The sequence below is a fragment of the Trachurus trachurus genome (assembly GCF_905171665.1).
Source record: "Trachurus trachurus genome assembly, chromosome: 24".
In the NCBI taxonomy this organism is placed as follows: domain Eukaryota; kingdom Metazoa; phylum Chordata; class Actinopteri; order Carangiformes; family Carangidae; genus Trachurus; species Trachurus trachurus.
The window spans coordinates 13,850,981-13,878,979 of NC_139910.1; the positions used below are offsets into that span (position 1 = coordinate 13,850,981).

General features: G+C 42.6%; 2 protein-coding genes across 3 annotated transcripts in view; one reads left to right on the forward strand and one right to left on the reverse strand.

Moving 5' to 3' along the window:
- Positions 1-175: 175 nt before the first annotated feature.
- Positions 176-10,380, forward strand: zbtb2b (zinc finger and BTB domain containing 2b). The gene is made up of 3 exons (XM_084001086.1): positions 176-1,297; positions 4,695-4,875; positions 5,677-10,380. The coding sequence occupies exons 2-3, from the start codon at positions 4,703-4,705 to the stop codon at positions 7,106-7,108; spliced, it is 1,605 nt and encodes a 534-aa protein (XP_083857212.1). The 5' UTR covers positions 176-1,297; positions 4,695-4,702; the 3' UTR covers positions 7,109-10,380.
- Positions 10,381-10,890: 510 nt separating this feature from the next.
- akap12b (A kinase (PRKA) anchor protein 12b) overlaps positions 10,891-27,999 on the reverse strand; it is a 45,928-nt gene continuing 28,819 nt past the window's right edge. Inside the window, exons 1-3 of one of the 2 annotated variants that reach the window (XM_084001072.1) lie at positions 23,455-23,733; positions 14,703-19,007; positions 10,891-13,370 (exon numbers count right to left, since the gene is read on the reverse strand). In XM_084001072.1, the coding sequence (XP_083857198.1) occupies positions 14,707-19,007; positions 23,455-23,479 (4,326 nt within the window). In that variant the 5' untranslated portion in view covers positions 23,480-23,733 and the 3' untranslated portion in view covers positions 10,891-13,370; positions 14,703-14,706. Of the gene's footprint in view, positions 13,371-14,702; positions 19,008-23,454; positions 23,734-27,999 lie in introns of those variants that run through there. The other variant, XM_084001071.1, reaches the window with a different exon arrangement.

Genomic DNA, 27,999 nt, shown 5'->3' on the forward strand with positions numbered 1-27,999 from the left:
AACGCCCATACAGGATAATCTGACAACAAAACATAATCTTTATTATTATTATTATTTATAACAGCCACACATACACGCTACAAACCAGTATTTACCAGGAACCAGTGTAGATCTATACTATGCAAGGTCAAACATTTAAATCTGTTAAAGCTGTATTCACTATATAGCCTAGTTCATAAGAGCTTTGTCTCGATTATTAACACACCTGTGAAACAAAAAGGGTGATTATTTCAACATCAGCAACTTTCCAAACAGATAACTCTAATCCTGTGTCCAGTCCACAGTAGCCCTGTAACAAAATAAAAACCATGTAGCTATGTTCAACCTCTTTATACTCACTATACTTTTTTATACATAAATAAACCTTGTTTTATCACTTGATGTGTTTTTATATCACAAAGCCAGATTAACTTTAATATCATTATATTTAAATAGTTAAATATATGAAAAAACATTAAATTTTTCCTTTAATGTGTAGTATTTCAAAGATGATCAACTAAATCTGGCCCTATATTTTGTTTTATCTCCTAATAACACGTAATTAGTGTCCCTTATATAAGTTATAAAAGATTCAAAAGTGCTTTAATATTCAACTTGGTAAAGCTGGAGTACCTTGTTTTTATAAAGGGATAATGGATACATTTTTAATGTTGCTAACATCATTAAATGTGTTCCTTTAAACTTTGAATGATCTTAAACAACAACAAAACTTTGAAGCTTTAGAAGAAAGAAAATCCTAATGTGAGACGAGACGACACGACAGCAGTGTTATTTCAGTGAGAGTCGGTGAGGGACAACAACACTTTGTTTTTTGTTAAACGTGTCGTTAACGGCAGAGACCCAATGATTAACTACCACACGATGAGTCAACACAGCAGTTAGCAGCCGTTAGTGTTGGTTCGACCTCGCCGGTTGAAGCAGCTAGCAAGCCGGGCGGTTGATCTCACGGCGGTTACACAGTGCGGGAAATTAACGTTAACTCAACCGCCCCCTTTTTTTTTTGCTCAACGGATTTTTTTTTCCTTTACAACGGCTGTTTTTTGGCTGTGTGTGTGCGTGTGAGTGTGTTTTTTTTTTTTTTTTTTTTAACCCACAGTCATGTGATTGTAACGTAAAACCCCTAACCGGAAAACACCGACGGACGACCCCTCTCTCCGCCGCCAACGAATTCAGCGTTTGCGAGGAACAGTACAAGCTGCAGCGGAGCCCAGAGAGAGAGGACGGAGGACGGACGACTCCCCGGTAACAAACAAACAACGTCGTCACGGCAAACTCCACGGAATTAACCGGAGCGCAGGTACGTCCGTGTGAAAGCTACAGTACTCACCCACTCGTTCACTTGCCGTGTAACGTTATTTGGCTTACTTGTGTACGTTTTTTGGCGAACTGTAATTGTCACGGGGGAAGTTAAAAGCGACGCGTTCGTGACCAGCCCCATCCCCCTTGCTTGCGTCTCTCGCTCTTTCCTCGCGCGCGTGTGTGTGTGTGTGTGTTGCGTGGGCGCGTTCGCGTGCGTGCATGTCCGTTTTCTCGCGCTAGCAGCAGTAGCAACCGAGAGAGAGAGCTATGAGAGTCTATGCAAATGCAATACAGGCGCGCTCGTTTTTATTGTGAGGCTCTCATTGAATGCTTCACGCACTTAGCTACTATTTTTCTCTTCGCGTTATTGAACAGTTTTATTGCCGTAACGTTAGTGTGTTTACCTCGCACACATGTTTTCCCCCAGAGGCGGTTTTTTATGGGTGAATAACAGAAAATCTCACCACGGAAGTAACTGGTCCACGTGTCTACATCACATCAGGGGCGGTGCTTTTATTGTTGCAAACAAGTTAGTATTGATTAACACATGGTACTGTGGCTAACTTACCGGATCATATGAATTCAAGCCGGTGGTTAAATAATTGTTTAGTCCTATTTTCATCTCTGTCACGCCAGACATCTGGCCCATGCCGCATGGGACTACAAGACTACAAAACATGTAGCTTCCGGAAATGGACAAAACAACTGAGCAGATATATTTTGTGCATCTTCAGTTGTGGCACACACTTTGAGACAACATAAATGTGTGTCTAACATGGCAACCTCCATGTTTGATTTAGGAGTAAACTAATTCAATGTATCATTCACTCAGGACATTGTACAAATCCATTTTCTTCTTCCATACTGACCACCACACCATCCTGTTTTCAACAGCAAGGGGTAAACTGTCTGATCTCAGGGGAGCACAGAGTACAGATGTTTACTTTTCAGATAAATTATAGTGTGTGAGTCCTAGTTTGTTATCTTCCTGACACAGATCCCCTGAAGATGTAACCAAATATTCAACTTATCATTACAGTAGTTTTGGTAAATTGTTGCATTTAGGCACATATTCATACCATAGACTGTAAAAAAAAAAAAAAGATTCATACCACTGAAAACATTCTGTATAGATGCTCTGTGGGTGACCTGGAGGCAAACCATGGTTTCTGGGATAGCAAACTAGCCTTTCTTGGACAATGTAATTCCAGCAATAAAAGTCATTATGGACTAGTTACTACTATTCAAACAGCAGCATTCTGATCAATTTAAGGAACGAGAAGGAGGCTATTTATAATCATTATAATACATTAGAAATAATATACAAACTTGTTCAAAAATTAAAGTACATTACATAATGTCGAGTGTACAATAATTTAAATAGCATGACTTATCTTCAAGAGCTGCTCCAGCTGCAGTGAGTTGTGATGGCATTGCACCAGAACACATGAGTCTGTGCAGTATTTAGTTAAAAATATGTGTCTGCTATATATACTAGGATGATGGAGTTGCCCGTTTATTAGGTTCACATACTGTGGATAAAAGTAAAAGCCCTGCCAAAACATCTTACTGAAAGTTATACAATTTTTGTTTAAACTATTGTTGGTTTAACCTATATCGGTATTGGTCAATTGTATTGTCTTGTATTGAAGGGTCTTTTTCAGGGGCATAATGATTCACGCTTCAGCTCAATTTTTTTGAACCACAGTTTGGTGCAATCTTTTAATTATTTATTTTAAACTGAGGGTATCTAAAATTTCCCATACTGCTGATTTGAATGTGTGCAGGGGCGTCTGCATGAAATGAAAAGCGAGTTTCATCACGTTCATGTCAGAATGAGAGCTCAGTAGGCTGCACCTGTGCAATGGCAGCATGTTGGTGTTGTGGTTCTGTCTTCCAGCATTGCATCATGAGAGGTTTCGTCCTCGGCTTCAGAATCGTTACACCCATCTCTGAACAATGTGAAGATCTTATTATAGCCTCGCTGTTTTTTAGGTATCATTTGCCATTTGTTTCAGTAACTGTTTATTCCAATCATTGAAAAGAAAAGTTACTGGGGAAAAAAAGTAGTGGTTGATTAATCAAGTGATAATTTCAGCGATAATATACATACGTCATACAGCTAGTTTGTTTATACTCGTGACAATGGAGTGGACAGAATATTATACTCATCTGTCATTGTGACACACAGTCCAACTGTGCCACAAACTACAACCCTGAAAATGACAAAAAATGAATCAAATACATCTGATCCATTAGAGTACATTAATTGTCGATAAATGTATTGAAGGAATTGGCAGCTGGATGTATATTGAAGTTGTGGGGGGCTAGAGCACAGTTGGTATTGGGCCTACTGTTGCCGTACCCCCCTTGCACAAGATGCGGAAACCTAGCCTTTTCCTGGAGTGCTGCAGTGCCAGCATCTTTGCACTCTGACCTCTCTTGATGAAATACATATGTGCAGCGGGCTTTTTGAGTGTTTTTATAGACAGCGATGGTTCACAAAACTGCAGAATTTTGACCTCTGGGGTAATTTTGCTCATGAAATATCTATCATCTTCTGTCTTTGTTCATTTCTCATGTCTTTGCCTGTGTGGGGTAGTGAAGGTGTTGGAGACAGGAGATTCACCGTGCCCACGGGCGGTTTCCTTTCTCCACTGGAAGGGGGGTAGAACCAGTTCTGCCTTAGGAATGTGTGCCGACACCCATAACCCTAATCATGTGATGGCCCGGAGCCCTCATATTCCCCCAGTGACCTTTGAGGTCAACGGCACCCATGTTATTGGTCACCAGAAATCATGGAGCTCTGAAACATTGAGATAGAGTTTGGAGGATGTGGGCCCCATCAGAACTAAGTCCTGCAATGATTTGTTTCCTCAGCTTTCAGTACATACACAAGAACTGCAGAGATGATTAACTAAATTGCTGTTCAGCCTCTGTAGCTCAACTTAAGAGTCGATATTGCCGTCAATTGCAGTTACATTACATTTATAATCCTATGTGTTGTACCATTCCAGTGATATTGTCTGTAAATTGTCATAATCAGTCATTTGAGAACAAAAATTTTTGTAAAACTATTGATTTTTTCCCCCTACATGTCTAATGTCCTGGCAAAAGATTTTGGCTCGCAAATAACGAATTGCAATTGCAAAACGGTCCAAATACTCACCTCGCCTTTTGCAATGAACAAAACAGACCAACACGTTAGGAAAATTGTCTGGTGTCACAAAATAATTCCTCACTGTTGTGTAGAGTCGGCCTTTACAAGGTCGTTAGATCACCCCTGTCAGCCTGACTGTCTGTGGTCACAATAAACTCTGGTCTCCTTCCAGACAGGAAACTCACTGCTGCATGTGTGTGTTTGTGTGTGCGTGTATGTGTTCGTCTTTGTGCAGGTTGAAGAATGGAGTTGGCCAACCATGGTCTTATCCTGCTGCAGCAGCTTAACGCTCAGAGGGAGTTTGGCTTCCTGTGCGACTGCACTGTGGCTATAGGAGATGTCTTCTTCAAAGCTCACAAAGCCGTCCTCGCTGCTTTCTCCAACTACTTCCGAATGCTCTTCATTCACCAGGACAGGTACGAGAGTAACGTAGTAACACTCATACCAGACTCAGGCAAAGTATGAAATGAAAAAGAAACATTACAATGTTGTCACATCAAAAACAGCCTCCACTTTTTCCATGGGCTCTGAAGTGTATCTAAATCTGTTTAGTGTGATGACCCACAACTAACATCATTGTTCAGATCAGTGGATCTGATTGAGGTGACAAATCAGAGCTCTGTAAGGAGATTATGTGCAGAACATATACTGTATGTGTAACCCCAATAGTAATGATTTCTCCGCTAAACTCACTTCATCCAAACAGATTAATCATGTGCACAGTTTTCTACAATCCATGAACAGTAACGTCTTATAGTAAATTTTCTTATCCACAAGTTGCAGAACGTCAAAAAAAGTGGCCGGTTTTGCTCTTCCGGTGGAATTGTATGTTTACGTTTCCATGGTTTCATTAGTTGCCATAGTTGTGGTAAACACATTGATCTATTAAAGCTGGCTTTTAACAATGGATGTCTATTTGTGTGATATCCATTGTTGAAAGCTGGCGTGATGATCCATGCATTTGACAGATTTTCAATGAAAAAAAAAAAAGATCCATGCGTTTGCTGCGACTACTGAAACCATGGAAATATAAACATTCAATTCCACCGAAAGAGCAGAACCTGCCTACGTTTTTGACGTTCGGAAAAAGGTGGATATAGTTAAGAAAATGGAATAGTAGCTGAAACTTGTATCAACCAGTGCTGTCATAGATAATTTAGACCATTTTCTAACCATATCATTCGTATGTAGTGAACTGTTTTGTGTTTGTTTTTCAGTGACTGTGTGCGCCTGAAGGCTGCTGACATACAGCCAGATATCTTCAGCTACCTCCTCAACCTGATGTACACAGGCAAGCTTGCACCCCAGCTGATAGACCCTGCACGCCTGGAGCAGGGGGTCAGATTCCTGCACGCCTATCCACTGTTGCAGGAGGCCAGCCAGTCCGTCTATTCACACCCAGAGCACAGCATCAACCTCTCCACCTCCCTCTACGGTATCCAGATCTCTGACCAGCAGGTGGCGCTGTCGGCCCGACTGCCCACCCGGCGGCAGCTCTCCTCGCCCTTTGAGGCGGACCAGCTGGTCTCCGAGGGGAAGCTCCCATCCACGCCGTCCGCCGCCTTGGCTTCGTTCCCAAACTCCTCCTTACTACCGTCCAAGCTGGCGTCCTCACCCACGAATCCAGAGGCTTCTACGAGCAGCACGAAGCCCACGCTCGAGGACGTAGCAAACGACTTGCTGAACGCAGCCGGTTCCTCGTCCAGCGCCATCCTCCACGTAAAGCCCAGCATCATGAAGAGAACTGCCTCCTTTAGGAAGCACTACTCGTGTCATCTGTGCAGGAGCCGATTTAACCAGAGATGCTTGCTGAGAGAGCACCTCTTACAGCACACCCAGGGCTTTCATCAGAACCCGACTGAGCCCAGCGATGCGCTCTCACCCGTCATGTCTGGAGACCAGAACATGGTAGACATGGAGGCCGTCCTTAAGGGAATCAAGCAAGCGGCAAGTGCCTCGGCTGCCACCGCAGCAGTTGAGATAATCAGTGACAGCGAGCAAACGCCTGTCTCGGGTACCAACTCGGACTCTCCCCGGGCAGAGGTGTCCACATCCAGCTGGGGGTTAGGGGGCTTGAATTCTCAGGCAGACACGCCGCCTCCGTCGGACATCGCGGACATCGACAACCTGGAGAGCGCCGACCTGGACCGGGAAGTGAAGCGGCGGAAGTACGAGTGCTCCACCTGCGGGCGCAAGTTCATCCAGAAGAGCCACTGGCGCGAGCACATGTACATCCACACGGGGAAGCCCTTCAAATGCAGCGCTTGCGGCAAGAGCTTCTGCCGGGCCAACCAGGCGGCCCGTCACGTGTGCCTGAACCAGGGGGCCGACAGCTACACCATGGTGGACCGGCAGAGCATGGAGCTGTGCACCGCGGGCGACGACAGCAGCCAGATGGAGGCCATGTTCTTGGGCTCGTCGAAGCCCTACAAGTGTAACATTTGCGCGACCACCTTCTCCAGTCCCAACGAGGTGATCAAACACCTCTGCTTCACCCAAGGGGGGTTAGTGGGACTGCAGGGCAACACGGGAGCAGGAGCAGGGATGCTGCTCCAACGTGAGGAGTTTTCCAAAGATGAAGGCTCTGATTTGTCCAACTCTGGCACCCCACTAGAACCCATAAAGACTGAGGAGATCCTCGTAGAGTGATGCCAAAACTGTGTTCCTGTCCTTTTTAACATGTGTGTTTATTTTCTAAATTATGGTTAATACGTAAGCTAAAGTTAGTCAGGGTATGTATGTTGGAGGTTCTTGATCTACTTACATTGTTTTTTGTTTTTGAGTACAGTATTCTGGATTTTTTTTTTCTTTTTTTTCTCTTTTTTTTGACCCAGTCTATGACAAAAATGTTCAAACTAAATCGCCTATAGCTCTCAGGAGTTCAAATCAACATCCGTAGATAAGCAAATAAAATTAACATTTGGCTCATGGATAATTTAAATACCAATGAGGGAGAGAGGAAGTGACTATTGTTAAGTTTCGTCTCATTGTTTTATTATTGGTGAACATCTGTTTTAGACTCTCGCATGTCAGTCTGTACCACATAGTTTTTAGTTTTTTTTCTGTGGAGCCACCGTTGTGGTGAAGCTGCACAGGCAAAGCTTCGGTATAAAAAGGAAGAGGCTGCTGAGGCAGTTCCGGAGGGCACTGCTTGTTGTGTGGTGAGTTTGCTGTGTTACGTCTGGGGAGGAACAAACCATCCTCGTCAACATGGTCAAAAATTAGGGGTATAGATTATAATTCCAGCTAAAAGCACAGAGAATATTCAGACCTGTAACAATCTGTGCTCCTCTTTTGTTTTCTCTAAAGGTGATGCCCATTATGCAGTAAAGTACATTTGTCTTCCATTTATGTTTCGGCTCAGCAGAATCTTTAAGTGTAATATAATGACCATTAATTTCTCCCTTCTCTGTGACCATATAGCTGTTGATTCTGTGTTTTCGTTGAGCTTAGCGTGGTTTTGGTCTGTCTGACTGCAGCATAGAAAAAGCACAATCACTCGTCATAATAGGAGTTAGTGGAGACCAGAAACTGGTCACATCACAAGCAAAGACCCGTCATTGTGTTTACAATTGTGCCACTTTTATTTTATTTTTTTTATTTTTTTTATTTCTCATTGTTACATGCTATGTTGTATAACTCTTTGGTTACTGACTGAAGAAGCAATATGTTCCATCCAGACACACATACCTTCATAGGAGACTGTCCTGTACAATATTGTACATCTTGTCTATGTTATAAGTTGCTTGAATCTACTCCGAAAAGCCCTTAAATTTTGTTCAACATGCTTTTCTAATTTTATATACAGTGCTATATTTACAAAGAAAACATTATATTGCAAAGGTGTATGTATATTAGTAGACAAATAGCTTTCAAAATAGAAATATGTTTGGTTTAACTAAAAGTTTATGTATTAGGGATGGGCATGAAGAATTTATTTTTAATTTCTTCCAGATGTTAAGTAAAATTTGAGCATAATTCATTGTATGAGCTTTTAAAAATATGTTATGATTGAAATGATTACTCACTATTTTACATCCCCTTTGCCATTGCCAAATTTATACTAATTGCTAACTCATTTTTTTACAAAGGGAAACATTTTCTCTGTATCTGTAGATGAATAATATTGTTAGACCCTCTGACATTTATATTTGTTCTTTAACTTTATCCAAATCAGAAAATATAAGTAGTGGTTACAAAAACAAAAGTAGTCATTTATTTAAAAAACAAAATTTAAAAAAAACGAGTGGGTGAACATAAGCAGATGAACATGATGCAATGTGTATGATGTTAAGAGTGGTGGAGTTTGACTGTTTCACTCACACAAGGGTGATATTGTGACACAGGGAGCTGCCTTTAATAAGAAGACGTTCGCAAGAAACATAATAACAGGGTGATATCTCTGTATGCCAGACTGTGTGGACACGTGTCGTATGGAAATATAACAGCTAAGGTGCTATTTATTCTAACTTAACAGCAACGTCAATTCTTTGGGATAACAAGAACATTTTCTGTGTACTACTGATGACTGCAAATTGTGAAGAAAAAAATATTTACGTACATGTCCGATAAATGTGAAGCAATGAAGCAAGCAAAGTGACAGGCAGTTATATAATGTCTAATGTCAAAACATGTCAAGTGTGATATTTCAGCTCCAGTAGTATGATATTAACAACAGCATTGAGCACCTGCTTTGATTTCTCTGTTGCAAACCTGTGATTGAACAGATTAAAACCTGCCAAGATAAACTGACATTTAGGATTTTTTTTCCTTCATACATATTTCATGATTCATAGGTTCACTGGAGGGAAGCCTGTAAAACTGTCTCAGTATGATTATTGTTTGTTTCAGTAGGACATTGATTCTATACCACTGTTAATACTACAAAATTGGGAGCTTCCCAATGTATCCAATTTATAAGGTTACAAAAAAATACAGTATATCTTCCTTTAAGGCATCATCATGTTAGTATCCTGATATCCTTCTGCCTGACACAGCAGTGATCATCCTCGAGACTAGTTTCACAAGGTGTAATGTCATCATTTGAAAACACAGCTTGCCAGAGCTTATCAATGTGTGTTTTGTTCGTAATTTACTTATCTCCTTCTTTTAATTGTTTCAATATTTTTCTGGAGGAAAAAAATGCCCATCCCTAGTATGTTTTAATATGCAGTGTCTTTTTTTTCTGGTTTTGTTTTGAGACATTTTCACCCAGGCAGTTTTTTCATCCTCGACTACAGGTAACAGAGAGGATTTAGGCATGAGTATTTTTTTTATTATTATTATTTTATTTTTTTTATTCAAGTTAAAATCCTACCATGATAAGAATCAATAAGCAGATTTTGCTTTAATGCAGTGAGCCCATTGTTTGACTAGGTGGAGCTGTTTTTCTTTATTGTCTACTCAGGTCTGAAGTGAAGGGGAAATCTTATCAAATTTGAACGATGTAATCTTTGGTTGACTTTAAAAAATATATAAATCAATATTCCATCACATCTTAGTTCACATATTGACTGTCATTTTTCATGTTGACTAACAGGGAAGGATTTTTGTTTGTGTCTTTGTCTTGGCAATTTAAATGCTCTACTACTGACATTCATTTCTCAGAGCTCAAGTGATACACAGAAATATGTGCTTTATGAAAATTTCAAATCCGCACTCAGTTCAAGTTGTGGCTGTTCTTCTGCAACGCCAGTCTCGTGTCGTGTACGTGGGTGTGTTTAAAACATCTCAGTATCTCAGGAAGATGAGAAGTTTGACATTGTCTGTTCTGTCCACTGTTATTCATCAAAGTCACAATTTCCGGACTAATGAGGACCCCAAAACCGAATTATACTTGAGCGCACACAAAATGACCCTACTCTCCAGTGTCCATCTGACATCTACTGTGATCAGTCTGTGTTCTCAGGAATGTGAGTAATTTTCTGTACAAACATACTTTTTTTTTGTTTGGTTGTTTTATTTTTCAGTGAATAATGAACAATAAAAACATGTTTTTTTTTAATAACTTTGGACGTTTTTTGACTTGTCTTTATCCTCAACACCACAACATCAGAAGATGTTCTTCATTATGTATCTCAGGTTGGTAACACTTAACCAAATTGTATATAATGTGATAATGTTGCTATATAGAGTGAGACACATAGTATTGTTACAGTTACATAGTTACTTAATCATCCTTCATATCTGTTTATGCATCTAATTCTGGATGCCAACATCAATACATTAATAAACCTTTATGTGCTTACTGCTACATCATAATGTATAAATAAACTAGCTGTTTATTAAAGGTTTACACACTCATTATTATTGCTGATGGTGGTGGTGGAAGGCCAGGGTGTTTTCCTTTCCCCAGTGGTAAATAATGAGAGATTATATAACGTAAAAGTCAAAAGATCCAGGAATGAATACAAAGCACACACTATTTGTTTTCTAACTTTATTGAATGAAATATAGACAAGTTTCTGTATCCTTACTATTAACAGCATGGGAAATATAAAAGACATTTAAGACCATGCTACATGAATATTATGCTAAATGGCTGCAGGTTATTAGTTAATATTACAACATTATGATTCTTAAGTACATACAGTAGGTATACAATCTATACAAATGTTAACAGGTTCACAGTTACGTGTGTTACAAAAAGCAGGGAGGACTGAAGGTGGGTACGTGGCCCAACTGAATGCTTTACATTTTGCAACAAAATCAAAAGTCTTTAGTTCACTCTCATTTCTATTTTATTATTTTTTTACATAAAGCAAATGTTGTGGATGTGTTACGCCCCCTAGAGTCAAAGTAAAGGAAGTGGTGACCTAACTTCCTGATCCATCTCTCGTTTGGTCATAAAGCTTAGTGAAATGTGAGCCACCAAATTAAAGTAAATGGTTTACAGAAGCACTCGCCACTAATATCTCAAGATATCCAAGTGATTGACATGGTGCAACTTTGTCACATTTGGTAGGAGAAAAAAACATACCAGCGTAAACAACAGTCACATGTTTGTTTTGGTGGTAAAACTGGAGCCAAGGAATGTTTCAGATATTCCCCCAGCCTAAATCAACTCCCACTTTGCCAGTAAACTTCAAAAATAAGCCCCTGACCTTATGACTTAGGTTTGATGAATGACTCAAAGTAGCTGAGTAGATGCTTTGGAAATCTAATTTAATGTGACTTATACAATGCAACTTATCCTGTTAGCAATGGAAAGTCCGTGACTCCCTGATTCATCCTAACTCGATTTGGCTTTAAATTAAGAATAAAATGAGCTATTGTTGTTATTTCTGGTACCATGCAGTCTGTGCCTCTCTAAATCCACAAGCAAGTGAGCCTATGCTCTTAACTGGTGCCAGTTTAATGAACCTGAGCTATCATGCTTGGTGAGGAACAGGACATAGTGCAGGCCTAGCATGAGACCAAACAGAACAAAGACCATTTTCATACTTTTATCCCCCTTGTTAACAACACACACAGTTTAAGTCAAAAATGACTGAAGATGAGAGAGTGTACTACTTTTTGTGGGCAGCAGAGGGTGTCAACATACAGTCTTTTCATCAAGAAATATAAATATTGTGTAATAAGGAAGGTGTTCAACCTCAGTGAAACTACCACACACCAGTGATACATACGTCACATAGTAACATGGCCATTAAACACTGTGAACACCAGAAGTGTCTCTTAAATGCACGTGTCTACCCAGCATGTCTCCTCCAGTGTCACAAATCGCAAATTACTGTTTACCCACTACCTCTGCCACATGATCAAGTAAGGGTGTTATTATAATATTTTATTGTATTATTACATGAAACAATGCGTAACAATGTTTTCTTTTTCACAGTAAATCAGGCAGTGATTGTTTTGTTTCTTATCTACATGAAGCTTATTGTGTAATTTTGCCGGGGTGCGAAGTGAGGAACACATTGTGACAAAAAGTCAAACACGTGGTGCATTTCTGGTAGGTATCATCACGCTCTCTGCTCTCCTGTTTTCATTTCTGCAGTCAGCATCATCACTTACTGTCAGCGGAATCACACTTGTACCATGGTTTAGTTTATAATTGCTACAGATGCTTGAAATAATCTCGTGGATATGACAGTTTAAGCTGTGACACACAAGGCACTTTCAGGGCAACACTTTCACATTTGTTTTGTTAAATTTTATTAGAAACATTTTTAACGTTTCTCTGTATTCACCCATTAAACTCACTGTCATGTTGCTCAGAAGAATACCTTATGACTCACAGCTTAATATGGGAATTTAAAAACAGAAAACAAGACAAAAAAAACAGGCAACAATGTTCATACAATAACAAAAATGGGACCAAAAATGAAAAAATAAAGACTTAGGGGTGAATGAAAGGATACTCAAGATATAAATACAATATACAAGATAATAATCCTCCATCTCTTCACCTTCTGACGCCATCTCACTCTCGCTACTATACACATACAAACACACGCGAACACACATGCACAGATACACACTCGACCAGGTTTTGCAGACTCTCGCCTTATGCAGCAAGGGCAATGGAAAGTCACTGAGACATTGGACATACATCACACCGATTAGAAGCCAGATGGGATGCTTCTGAGGCACAGGACATGCGTGAGTGTGCGTGAGAGAGTCAGTGAGTGGGTGAGGATTGTGTCTGCGGGGGCGGGGGGTGGGGGGACGTCACGTTGTTGTGACCGTGGGGAGGGCTGCAGGACGGGGTCGGAGTACAGGTGGAGGGAGGGGGAGGTGGAGAGAATGGCAGAGCGGTTGCTCCGTCACTCGGACTCTCTGGACGGGGCCCAGTCTTGGCGTGTTACCACAGAGCAGCCCCCTTCTTTCTCTATCTCTCTCTTTCTCTCTCTCTCTCTCTTCCTGGTCCAGACAGTGTGTCTCCCAGGCATTAGTCTTGTATCTTCAGCTGTGGTGGAGATGCACAAAAACACACATTAGATACAATAAAAGACACTTTGTCTACCAACACAGATTGACATTACACCAGGAAACAATTTTATCTTTTTGCTCTGTGATTAGAAAATTATTATAAATCTGCACATCAATGTAATACAGGAATATATCAATTTACATTTCTTTGGTTCTTACTAAAACTTGTATTTTTATTCTTTTTAAGGTTGACCCCCCATTTTAAGCTTAATGTTTTGGCTAGTGTGCATTGTCTCTTCCTTCACTGTTGTGGAGAAGATGAACCACATCAATGTACTGATTGAATTAATGCCATGGATACTGAGACATGGGTTATTGATGAACTTTTATAAGAAAAAGATTAGATTAGATTATAACCATGTCTGTAAATCAAGAAAGATGAATAGCATATAACATGAAAACATATTTAGTTTTTTAGTTTTATTTTAATGTTTACCAACTCTTCTTGTTTATACCTTTCCATGTTTATTAGATGTTTCAGGACGCACTTACTGCTGCTAATTAGCTGCTGTAACTCACTAAGCCTCTCTCCAATTTCTGTTGGTCTCCAGTCCAGACTCTAGTTTGGACTCTACTCTGTCGAAGAGCTGCATGTTTGCTAAAATAAATAGTTTCTTCCTCCTCTTCAATTCTTATACCACACAACTTTAGTCACTATCACTGCAACATTGTTGCACGTAACAAATTGCTCTGTCCCTCTGCACATATTGAAAACATAATTCATTCAACGCAACCGAGAAAAAAAAAAACCAACTTGAGCTCTTTGAAGCTTTGTAACTGAACCTAACAAATGCGTAGTCCGACATGGTTTCTTGACTCCATACTGAGCCCGTGATAGAAGGAAAACAGGAGGAGGGAGTGGAGGAATCATAATCAGTCTTTCAGCACAAGTTCATCTGCCCCTCACACACCGCATCCCTTTAAGACCCCAGCCTACAAAGAGGGGGTCAATGGCAGCATTCCTGCTTTGATATCAAAGGTCCCCTGGTTACTCATAGCCTGAACAAAAGCTTTTTCATCTGGTCAGTGGGCAAATCCCCTCCCCTTCTCCCTAATAAAAGTAGGGCCCATTGATGTTTTAAAAAAAAGCCACTATGAGAAGATTGTACGATAGGCCAACAAAGGAATTTTGAAAATAACTAGCTTTTTTTTAATCACTATGGAAATGTAATAATGTAATACCTGATGGAGTACTGAGAAACCAAGAAATGTTATTTTTGATCACCTGCATTTTGATCTATTACTGTATAAAACAACTGTGATGAACATTCAAATATACAGTATATTAGAGTTGTAATTTCAGTCTCACCTGCTCATGATGCTGCTGTGATCTCTGTGGACACAGGCTCGATCTCCTTCACCGCTTCCTCGATCACTTCGATCACCTGCGCCATCACCTCCGCGCACTTTCCTGAAGATGGTTTCTCTGTCTCTGACTCTGTCTCTGGCTGGCTGGCTGCTGCCTCCTCTGCTGCTGCTGGAGTTTCTTCTGACACCGTTGAGAGTTTGCTCGCGCTTGCGGGGCTCTCGGCTTTCGCGCTGGTGTCTTCGGCCACGGGGCCATTGCTGTCGAACTCTACCGCAGCCTCTTCTTCCACCGATTCCTCAACCACCTCCGCTGTCTGGAGGACCACCTGGACTGGCATGTGGATCTCCAGAACTTTCTCTTTGTTCTCCTCTGAAGGGGCCTCTGGTGTAGTTTCCTCTGATTGTGGTTTCACTTCCTCGGCTGCTTCTTTTACATCTGGTTCCTGAACTGTTTCTTCTTCTTCTTTGCTCTGTTCCTCCTTGACCTCTTCGGACTCTTCACCAGTCTGACTCTCCGCCTTTATTTCTACGACTTCTTCCACTACAATGCTTTCTTCACTTACTTTTACCTCCACAGCTTTCTTCAACTCCTCCTCTGGTTTCTTCTCCTCTTCCACTGCAGGGGCATCGGTGGTCTCTATGACCTCTATTGGGACGACGTCGGTAACCTCCATGGCAACATGAAGTGGTCGTGGAGACTTTGGTGCTGGTTTTTCACAGATGACAGCGACAGGGGTTTCGGTGATAACAGGGGCCTCTGTTGTCATCTCAATTTCTTTCTCTGTTGTTGCAGTTGCCTGGACTGGTGTTGGGGTGGTGGCTGTTGGAGTGTCAGGCTTTGGGGGTTCGGGCTTTTCTTCTGAAACTTTGTCCATGGCGTCCTGAATAACAGCCTGGGCAATGACCATGCTCTGAGCCTCAATCTCACCGGCCTCATGCACATCCTCCTTGGTTTCTTCCATCTCCTCGTTGGCCTGCTCAGCGACTGCACTGATCTCCGACTCTGCTGTTTGAACAATGGCGGCCTCCACCATCTCTACAACTGGAGTGTCACAGACTGCGTCTTTCACCTCACCTGAGACAGCCACCTGGTCAGATTCTGCACTGAGGGAGGCGACAAGGACCACTGTTTCTGTGATAACAGGAGCCTCCTCACTTGGCATGGCGACAGGGATGGCTGGCTCAATCTCTTTTGTGATGGTGATCTTTGCCGTTTCACAGATGGTAGAAGATAGCTCTTCAGTCACAACCTGGACAACTTCTTTTATGGGTGTATTTTCCTCTGTGGCAGCAAGTGTCTCTGTGTCCAATTTCACCTCCTTGGTCTCCACAGTTGGTTCAGAGACTTCCACGCTCTGGGTGCAGACAGCTGATTCAGATGTTGGTGTAATGGGATTGACCACAACAGCTTTAGGGGAGTTCTCGCTCACAGAGGTAGCCTGGATGACCTCAGCCTCCTGTGGGACAGTGTTGACGACTCCAGCCTTCTCTATCTCAGGTTCGTCACTCTCTGTGGCAGTTTGAACATCCATCACTTCACTCTGTGAAGTTTCAACCATGGGCTCAAGATCAACGGTTTCTACTTGCTCTGCTTGGGCCATGGTCACTTCATCTTCTCCAGGAGTGGCTTCCTCTGTACTTGCTGGCTTCTCTTCAATTGACACTTCAGAGCTCAGAGCATCACGGACCACGGCCAAGCACTCTACAACGGGGACCACAGGCTTCTCCAGAGCTACTTTAGCGATCTCCTTGGTGCCGAGTCCAGTGCAGATAGCCATGGCTTCATCTTGAGCGTGTGGCTGCAGAATGGCATTATCCTTGATCTCTGCTGTCTCAGTTGGTGGTTCATACTCAGTGTTCTCAGTAGCGACCTCTAATGGTACATCTTCAACAGTCACAGATGTCTGGATTGGGATTTCACTGATCTGAGCCTCAACAGCCGCCACAACCTCCTCGGCAGTTCCAGACTGAGGTCCTTGAGGAACTGGGGTAGTTACTGCCGGTGTGGCCACAGCGACAGGTTTCTCTTCAGCTGTGGACAGCCTGCGCCCCATGCGACCTGAAACTTTAGGGGGTATCGATGCTTGTTCCTCAGCTTCATCTTCTGCAACGTCAGTGTCAACAGACTTAGGCGTGGCAGCATCTGCTTCCTCTGGGATGTCACTCAGCTGATCGTGCTTTTCATCAGCATCTTCAACGGATGCTGGAATCCATGAGGGGGATCGATCTTCAGTGGGCGCTTTAACCTGGACTGCAGCTGGTTCTGCCACCACTTCCTGCTCAGCCTCGACTTGCTCGTCATACTCGGACATAGGAACCACAGCTGGGGTGTCAGAGTCCTCTTCGCCTGAGCCAACCTCGGTGGAAGCTTGTTTTTCAGCCTTCTTCTTCCTGCGTCCAGGGAAAAACTTCCTCAGAGAGAAAGAGGACTCATCCTTCGGTGCTTCGCTGTCTGACTGGACCTGTTCTCCACCCTCCTCTGGCTTTTCCTCAGATTTGGCCTTGTTCTTTGGCATAACCATGCGTTTCAGTGTGTCCCAGGTGGACTCTCTCTCAGGTGGGCTGCTTAAAGGTTCAGGGGAAGAAGCAACTTCTCCATCACTCTCTGTGTTTTGGGAGGAGACGATGGCAGCTTCAGTTTTGCCCTCCTGTTCCCCTTCTGCTGCTGCAACTTCCTCATCAATCTTGGTCTCATCGTCATCAGAATCAGAGGTCTTCCTTGTCCTCTTTTTAGGTCCACCCATACACATTAGGGCCTCCCAGGAGACAGAGGTGTCCATTTTCCTTTTGGGCTCCTCGGTGCTGCTGACCAGTTTCTCTGTGTTCTCGGTCTTTGGCTCTTCCTCCGCTGGCTTTTCCACCTCAGCGTCCTCTTCAACACTCTTATCAGCTAATGCAGCGCTCTCAGAAGAGGGCAGTGGCTTGGCTGGTTTCTCACCTGTTGCTTCATCTTCACTCTCAGAGGACCTTTTGACGAGCTTCTTGGGTGTCACTAGTTTCTTGAAGGAGGACCAGGCAATGATTCCCTCTTTTTTCTTCTCCCCATCAGAGGTAACTTCTCCCTCAGCCTCTTGGTTAGATCCATTCTGGGTCACCTCCACAGCAATAACGTGCTCTCCTGATTCCTCGGGAGATGAGGGTCCACTGTCAGCTTTAGGAGCCTCTGTGGACTCAGTGGAGGACTGAAGTTGCTCGGCTGCCTGCTCCCCAGACTCGGTCAGTTTGCTCTCAGCATCTTTCTTGGTCTTCTGTTTCTTAGTGGAGAGCTTCTTTAATCCAGCTCCAGTGAAGAGCTTCTTCAGAGGGCTTCCCTGGGGCTTCACCTTCTCCTGTGATGAAAGCAGCTCAGCCTCAGAGGTCACCTCCACGGGAGCCTTCTCCTCTTCTGCACCACCTTCTGCCTTTTCCTCCTCTTTTTTGGTCTCTTCAGTAGCAGCTGCTGCAGGAACAGCGGTTTCAACGGTGACCTCTGCCTCTGGGGTTGCCTCTGGTTTTGCTTCCTCGGGAGTTGCTGCTGCCTCCTCCTTGGGCTCTGACTTATCCTCTTCAGGAGTTGCCGCTGCCTCCTCCTCCTTGGTTTCTTGCTCTGCTTCAGCCTTCTCCTCCTTTTCATCCACAGCAGCAGTTTCCTCTGTCTTAGCTGCCTCCTCCTCAGCAGCTGCCTCCTTGTCCTCCTCCTCTTTTGTCTTCTTGATGCTGGCCTTCTTTCTCAGGTTAGAGAAGAGTCCTCCACTGAACAGCTTCCTGAAGGGGGACAGGGTGGTCTCCTGAGAGGGTGGAGCGGCCTCTCCATCCTTCTCTGCTTCGTCCTCCTTTACGGCTTCATCAGTAGCTTCGGCGGTGGTGCCTTCAGTTGGGGCATCAGTGGCTTCAGCTTTCTCATCATTCTCTTTAGTGACTTCTGTCTCAACAGTGGCTGCCTCTGTCTCAGCCTCCTTTTCTTCAGCCGTGCTCTTCTCCTCAGCAGCCTCCTCCTCCTTTGTGGGTTCCTCAGTCCCAGAAACCTCCTCTCCTTCTTTATCTTTGACCGTCAGCAGCTTCACGGGGTCTTTCTCCTCACTCTTGTCCTTCTTCAGAGTGAACTTAAAGCCCACAAAGCGAAAGATCTTCTTAAAACCCACTTCACTGGCATCATCGGGTTTCTCCTCCGCTGCCTTCTCCTCAACAGCAGAGATGTCATTGGCATCAGGAGACTCTTTCTCCACTTTCTCGCCGTTCACTTGAGGGGCCACTTCATCCTCGATGGTGCCCATGGTCTCAGGAGCCTCCTCCTTCTGGGCTACAGACACACCATCAGGCTGGCCAACTGAAATGACAAGAAAAAAGAAAAGAGCTGTCAGCGTGATACTGATTTAATTTCTCACTTAAGTTTTACTACTTCGTTCAAATGCTCATACTCCACGGGAAAGTCACTAATAATATTCCTGTGATATTCATGTAAAAACGCTGTGACCAGAGGTACATCTTTCTGTAACATTAAATTCAACAAATTCAGGTAACGATGAGGAAATCAGCTCACGGGTCCAAACTATAGCAGCCAGTCTGTGTTTAATCAAATGTCATTTCTCCAAGGAGAAACTACATTAAAAACAAATACGATTCTTACGTCATCATTGATTCGCTTTGCCATCTGCAGATAATTAGAGATGTTGCACAGAAAGTATTTGCTGAGATTCTGATGCTGTGAGATGATTTTATAAAGCACATGACCACTTAATTGTAATCAGATTGTAAGTCGGTCCCTCAAAACCTGTGCTATGTAAACATGCCAGAGGGAATTAAAGTTTGGGCTTTGGCATAAATACAGTGGAAATCCCCCAAAGGGAGAATCATAGAGAAAGTTGCACATTGAGAGTAATGCTACTGGCAAGTTGTGGATTATTGTCCCAAAACACAATGTGTTTGCAGGCATGCAGCACAACTTCACAATGACGCCTCATTTGACCCACTTCTAGTTTCAAACTAGCCAAACTGAAACACTTATTCTATTATCATGAATAATTCATTGGTAGTTATACCAATGCAAGATAAACAACAGTTAAGATAAGAGACAGAAACCACATGTATGAAACACACATCCATATCCATTATCTGTGTTTTGACAGAGGAAGGCGTAGGGGGATGACGACCCGCGAGTGTCTGAAGCTTTCGTCCTTTTTTTTCTTTGCTTTCTACTCCAATCTCAGTGCAGTCTGGGAAACCTCACATCTGATACCACTGGACCCTCAAAACAAATTCCCAGGACTTTAAATGCTTACATATCAGCTTACCTGATTACACACACTGGGAAATACAAAGATACATAAGCACTTCCAGAAACCAGGCACACTGTGGGAACTACGCTGAGAGCTGTCCTCTACTATTTGTGTCTGTCAATCATCAGCAAAACTCACACCAGTGTACAACTAGTTCCACTGACTTTAATTCAACACAAATAGAAATATATAAATAGTATAGGAAAAAAAGGCCAATTCATCTTTTTGATCTCTTTGGTTTTCTTCTATGAAGATTGTAAATCTCTCCATATCTGACATAGACTGGTTCTTGTCTCACACACAAATATGTAAAACTGTGCGCCCACATCTGTCCACATCCTTTTCCTAAATTATAGACATGACGCTTTACTTCATACCACTGCATTCCTGGAATATTTGAACTCTAAAATGTAAAAACAGATATTTTAAAGCTCACCTGTAATTAGGTAAAACCTTTTAAAATACCGCAGCACTTCATGCTACATTTGTGGTACAAAATAAAGAAGTGTTTTCACATACTAATGTTGTTAGTAGGCACGCCTACACCTTATGTATGGATGGGCCTTGTGAGGAATGTAAACTATGTTGTTCTATCTATGTTTGGGGGAATTATTTTGGGGAGCACTAAACATAATCTGAATTTAAATGCCAGGGGGAATGTTTATTTGTTTTTCGGCTGCGTCTCGTCTGAGCCCATATAGGATTCAAACCAAACAATACAGGCCGCTACTACCCCTCCTTAAAATACGTCCCAATCCCCTTGACCCAAATTCCACCACAGCAGGATGGATGGGGACCCACCCCCCCTTCCCAGGGCACACTCTCATGCAAACACAATAGCCTTCTAACCCTCTCTGGCCTCTGAAAATAAAAGAAGGGGTGTGGTCAACTTTCTCATTATCAAGACACGGTGCAGTTTGGAGTTTGCAAAGTTTACCAAAGTGATGTAAACATGCATATAAAGACAGGGTTTATATAAGAGGTCACATGGCAGTGGCATCTGCCTCACATATGTGTTATTTTCAGGAAGCTTGTCCAATAACACTGTTGAGAAAGCAAGTCAGGACCAGAAAGACTACAAACATCATATCAACACAAGTCTGCAAGCAAATATCCATCTGATATGCAACCTAAGCTTCTAATTGGTCGACACAACTTCAGCTCAACTCTTTCTAAACATGCAACAGTCTACAAAATTACACCAGTTCCTACAGTTCCGGTGCATTAGAGACTTTGTGTGTGTGTGTGTGTGTGTGTGTGTGTGTGTGTGTGTGTGTGTGTGTGTGTGTGTGTGTGTGTGTGTGTGTGTGTGTGTGTGTGTGTGTAGGAGTGGGTCAGACTGTTAGCCAGAAGAGGCCATGTGTATCTTACATGGATAATAAAACAGGAACCATGTTGATTTAACAGACTACTGGCATCTCTGTCGTTTTTTTGATCTTTCTCTTCCGGCCCAACTCTTTTTCTTTTTTTTTTAACAGGCACACAACTGTTAACATCCTTAGACTGATTTGGTTTGGTGGGGGAGGGGGAGGGGTGGATGGGTGGGTGGGTGAGTTTTTGGGTGTTTTGAATAACGACTGTAACAGAAAGAATGCAAGTGTGAGGGGTGAGGCTACAGGGGGTGAGTATCAGGGACACTTAAGAGATGAAGGGACAGGCTTGAAGGGGGTGGAGGGGTGGTGGTTTGGGGGGGGGGGGGGGTGCTGCTGCCCTGGGGCTGAAGCCCTAACTCACTTTAGAGGGTGTTACATATCTCAGACACACACATTCATAGCTGAAATTGCTTCTCTCTGCTGGAGACAGGCTTTGTTTATGTGTGAGCATGTGGTAAGGCGATGCTCTCATATTAAATATCTTTGCAGCAGCCAGAAAAACAATTGTTGCGAATCTACCCCAGTCTCCAGTGGGATCAGATAACGGTTCTGTTGTGGCTGTTTCACCACTACTATGGATTTGGGTCTTGTTAAGAATGGGAGGGGAGGAGGAGGAGGAGGAGGAGGGGGGGGGGGGGGAGTAGCTGTGTGCTCAATGGCAGCTATTCTTCCTGTGCTTGATGATTTCCAAACTTTGCCAAATCTATGCAAATCCTTGTCATAATCACTGTAGTCTGGAGCGGAGGCCATTTAAACAAAAGAAGTCAGTTAAAAAAAAGAAAGAAAAGAGGGCAAGGAGACACGCCACCCAAACCCACCCCCCACCCCCCAACAGTCAGGACCCCATTCTCGCACCCCCTCTCTGTATCAAAGGTGTGGTCAGTGTCTCCGTGGCTCCGAGGGGGGGAGCAGGGGGAACCTACACATTAACAGTCAAATAAAAGGCATGAATAACACCCACCTCAGCACCAAATACCTCCCTGTTATCTAATTAACATCAAGACAAAGTCTAAAGTAAGTGCATGCTGTTCTATCTTACTGCAAAAATACAGAAAAAACACAAATGTTATCCATTAATATCAGTACTTTTGACATTCCAGTCATGTACCTCAGGTCACCGTGAGGCAAAATATTGAAGCCCAACTCTGTTTCAACCATCACTCCCAGTTATAAGGCCCGAAGAAGAATCAGTCTTGGCATGTAATTAATTCCATACGCCCCGCTCTCCTCCCTCCCTATCCTCTGTGGCTAAGCTGAATAACCCCACTGGGAATTAGGATCCCACTCTAACCTAATGAAATACTTCACATGACAGAATGCTGACTTGAGCTGACTTGAATTGTGACAGGAGCTAAAAGCAGGCTCTTGAAAAACATGTCTGTGAATGCATCTTCATATAGCTCAATTTGGCAGCTGTCACTGTGTGAAATTCTTTTCCCACCAAAAAGTTTGTCGCTTGTTTGGGATGTATACCCCAGAGCTGGGAGCAACTCAGCAGTTGGTTTTTTGGGGAAGAGACTGTGGTTACAGCACTGTGAATGGTCTTTGTTAGTACAGTGGATAAACATGTTTTTACTACAGAGTAACTGTAAAAAAAAAAATAAAAAAAAAGGGAAAAAAAGAGAGGGGGTGTTTTGTAAATAGCAGGACTTGCTCTGGCACATCCTACTAAAACCACTGGTGATGCACACAAACGATGAATGAACACTTGATGAGTGCAGCTCAGAAACAGGATTAAATCTCACTCTTTAATCTTTGCGAAATCTGAAAAATGCAACAGTGGAGCATGATTTTTTTGAGTTTCTACACAACAAGATTCAGCAGCCATCAAAACAAAGTCATCTCTAACTGAAATCAGTCGCTCGTGCCGGGACATCTGCAAACCACAATGCTAACTAACCACACCCTCAGGACAACAATGCCTTCGGCTGCATTCACTCATGCAAGGAGAAACCACTTGCTTTGGGTCTCAAGATATTCTAAATAAACCACTTTAAAAGTCACAAAGTTGTTGAAAAGTTAACATTTTAAATAAACTTTACTTTAAGCCCACAAAGTCGTTAATATGCTTTAACATAAAAATTCAATCATGATTTAAGAGGTATAAATGTGGCCTTTTGCTTACCTGTTAAAGTAATTGTTCCAAGCATTGGTAAAAGTCCAAAAATCCTTTACTCAAAAAAATACAAAAATAAAAATAAGACACAAAAAAAATGTATAAAAAAATATTTTAGAATGTATTCTGTTTAGTCTTTTTCTTGTTTCCCTTCTCTTGTCTGCACACACCGACTGAAAATCTGAGATCTGCTTTGTAAAGTTGTCTTAACTCCTAAACTTGTTGTGAGGGCAGAAGCTGTGTGTCCGTCCTTCTTCTCTCGCTCTCCGTCTCCGTCTATCCGGTGCTTCTCAGTCAGTGTGAACACAAGAGTGGGCTCCACACACATTTCAACAGACTGACACACATGTCATGTTAGGACCACCCCTGCCTCCCTCTTCCTCCCACCTCCCTCTCCTTTCTTCAGCTGTTCTGAATGAGCCCCCCCCCCCCCATCCCCTCCCTCCCTCCCTCCCCCAATCCAATCCACTCCTTCCCCCACCCCTCACTCTTCTTCCCCCTCCTCCTCCTCCTCTTCCTTCTTCCCTCATCCACTCGCCCTATACCTCAGACCTCAGCGTCCACCCCGGTACGACTGCAGCTCATCATGTGATCTCTCAAGGAAGCATTTGTTGTCCACTATTGTACATAGTTCAAACTCCATACAACCCCCCCCCCCACACACACACACACACACACACACACACACCCACCCTGTTAGTCACACACAGACTCATATACATTGTTTCTTGGAGGTGGGGGATTAGATAACTTCCAGTGGCCTTCAAATCTACAAAGTTCCTGAAGAGACCTTTTCTCATCTGCTTTTTTTTTTTTTGAAAGCAACTGGAAATCAGTCTAATAATACACCCCTGCCCCACTTTTCTCCCCTCTGCTCCTGTTTTCAGGCAACCAGTACCCCCCCACACCTCTCTTATCTCTTAGGGCTGCACATGTAGATGAATGTTGATGGAGACAAACCAGAGGGAATTTCAGGATGTTGTTTGGACACAAAACTTTCTCTATTTGGCCCCTAATTGAAGACGTGTGACTTTTTTTCTTTAGGACAAAAATGAATTAAAAAAAGAAACTTTTCACAGAACACCTCAAACATCTCCTTGTTTGAGGCAAAGTTCATACCCAGGGCCTCAACTCAAACCATGGATGGGTGTGTGTGTGTTTGTGTGTGTGTGTGTGATCGAGTTGTCGCCTGCTCCCTCTGAATGTTAATGGGCCCTTCTCAATTACACCATTGCAGACACATTTAATTCAGCTTTTGTCTGGGGAGGGGGTGGTGGTGGTGTTGGTGTTTGGGGGGGTACGAGAAGGAATGCAGATAAATCCTCAGGTAAATACCAACATAATCAGATCTGTCACAGTTCAGCATAGTCCCACAGGAATGTGTGAATTCCAAGTAGAGAGCTCCCAAATAGGTGATAACAGCAGTAATCAAGTACCGTCTGGAAGCAGCCAACCCCCCCTCACATCCCCAACACAGATGAGCGTATGTGTTTGCTTTAAAATGCATTCAACAACCTCAAACCTCACCTCAAAAATCAAGTGTCATTTTTAGTCTTTTGAGTCTCTTAGATTTCCAATACACAACCAAAACAACAGCATTTAAAAATCAAATCTGCTCAAAGTGAGACGACCCAGGTTCAGACAAAAAACAGAAACACGTCGCTTCATTTTCTTTTTCTTTGACCCGACTTCCTGTGAGTTTCTTCAGATTCACTCCTCAATAGAGAGGAGTGTGAATACCAAGGTCTTTGCCCATGAATAGACAACTTCATGGTTTTTTATCAGAGTTGGCAAGAGCTGAGAAAAGAGGAGTTGGGAGAGGAAGGACATGAAGATATTCCCAAATCTAATGAGACATATTTTATTCAGGCAAAAGTTTCCGAGAGTAACGAGATAACTTTTTATAACATTATGGATAAATGCTGGCTATTCTTTTATGAAGAGCAAATTGGTTAGGCATTTCTAATCTATTCTCTAGTCGTAGTAACTCAGTCTAAGTATATAATAGTATTCCATCTATGCATCATTAAGCATTGGCACGTTAAAAGTTAAATACTATGGCTCAATCACGCAAGACTCACACAGTCATTAACAAAGAATTTCATTCTGACATGCCAACGCTCTGTGACCGTAGTGACTCATCTGGTAGGTGTTTCACTATTTTTTATTGTGACTCTTTTACTGTATATTGAGCTGAGTTGACAGTGATTCAGACTGAAGGGAATTTAGGAGTTGGGTCAGCCCACTATTTCCCTTTTCCCTCCCAACTTCCTTCATATGAGTCATAGCCTACACATCAGTCACATTCCTGGACTTCCATACATACAGCTAGAATTTAATTTAGGCACACACGTAGCTTCAGGCGTCGCTGAGCTGTATGGGAAATATCTCTGTGAAGAATCCGCCTGATTCATCTTGCAGTAAGAAGACAGTGCTGGGATTTTTTAATCAATAAATCCTGTGAAAAGACAACAGCTAGCTCTGAATTAATTAAGAGTATCCATATATTACTTTGGCTTGATACCACTTAAGCCTGCTGTCTTCTGCATTGGCATCCCTATTAAGACATGTCAAAGGGTTGTATCTTTGCATTAGATGATATATTATATCATTAAAACTAAGTAATGAAGGAAAGAAGACCCCCTGTATAATCCTCTAACTCTACAACAATGGTTTTCCTGGTTCGGCACTACTTTTCATTAGCCCAGTGACAAGACATTCAGTCATTGTTCCATTTACAAAAAGTTGAAATACACATTTGGGTTGGTTGGCTAATAGAAGAAAAGATGTGATAGACAAACTGAGTTAGGAGCGGTGTTGCTGTCCAACTCTGGAGACAGCTCTTGGCGAGCAAAGGGCTTAAGTTTGATGCTGAACTTGTAATGGTTCTTCTGGACGAGTGATTAAACAGCTGTTAATGCTACTGTTGGTTATGTAGCGACAGCAAAACTTATAACAATTCACAACTAACATAATAAAAACAGCTGCCAACGACTTTTGGAAATTCCAGAGTTACCATTGACCTAATTATGTGCGGGAAATACCTGAAACCAGCTGATAAAGAAAAATGAAACCATTTGACAAAGTGCAATATGATCATTTCCTTATATTGTTTAAATGGTAATTTGACTAAAACAGACTCTCACCAACAACAGTAAATACAGTAGACTGCACATTTAAACTGGTCTACATAACACAAGGCAAGTATGAGGGGGTGACGCCCCAGATATCTTGATAGATCAGAAAACGTGCCTCAGTTGAGGAATGTTTGAGGAGGGGTCTTGAATGGTCGGCCGGGTGGGGGTTGGGTGGGCTGAAGAGCTTTTTGTAGCCTGCAAAGAAGTGCATGACATCATCGGACAGCGCAGAAGAAAACGCCTCCTACTCTTCCAAGAATGGGATAGGATGATGTTGAAATAATCGAAGGAAAGGGAAACAAGGTTTGTGAGTGTGTGAAAGACCACAGATTATTTTTCATTCAGCACGTCTCCTCTCTCCTCCACTTTTCAATCCTTCTCTCTTCTTTTCACTTGTTCTTTTTTTTTTTTTTTTAACCTAAATCCACTCTCCAGTCCGCTTTAATCCGTCTCACCATCCACCACTTTCCCCTCTGAGTCCTCTATCCTCACGAGCCCCCCTCCCCACCGTCCCACCACTCCTCCAGTTTGCGTGTGGGCCGGAGGGATGGATAAGAATGTCGGACAGGAAACAGTAATTTCTTGACATCACAGTTTCCTCTTCCCTTTTGCACATTTCCTCGAGATACACTTCATTCTGTACTTCGCACAGTCTGTCCGGAGACCTTTCCGCCTTTTCTGATTCACATCATGTCTGTACATGACGTGATGTAGCGTGATGATATGAACACCAGTTTGCAAAGTCTCAGATTCAATTATGTTGTTCCTGTCTTCTGTTTGTTTTTGCACAAAAACAATGGTGGCTCATGTTTACAGCTTTCAGCATTGAATGAACGCAACTGCCTATTTAATTTTGAGATCAAATACTCTATGTGAGTTTGTTATTTATAGTCCTCCTAACTATTCATTTAAAGTCCAGTGTCTCACAACAACAACAACAAAAAGGGTGCTTTTAAATTTGGGTGAAGAGCAATAACAAAAGTTTCCAGAGGAATATGTTTAGCCAGCCTTTGCCATCTGTTATACTTGTCTTCACTTTTCTCTGCATTCCTGAAATATTTCCACCGGCAATTTGGCATTCCAGTTGTTGTTTAGCATCATCTTGTCGTCCAGTACAGACTGGATTTTAAAAGTGGGGAAGCAGAGATCCAAAAAAACCTACTCCTGGGGCATTTAAAAATAACAAAGTCCAAGAGAAAAGGACTTGTTTGCTCGTCAACTATCAACTAGTCACGCTGAGCTGACAAGGATGAAATCGTCGATGTGTGTTTTCCAAATACTTGTGTGTACTCAGGCTGAGTCTGTGTTGAAGCTTTGTAGCAAAGAGTGGAGAGAAGCCTTTAAAAACCAAATATGTTGCTGATGAAAGAATACACATCTCAAATCTCCACTCCCTGTGTGGCAACAGAAAGGCCTC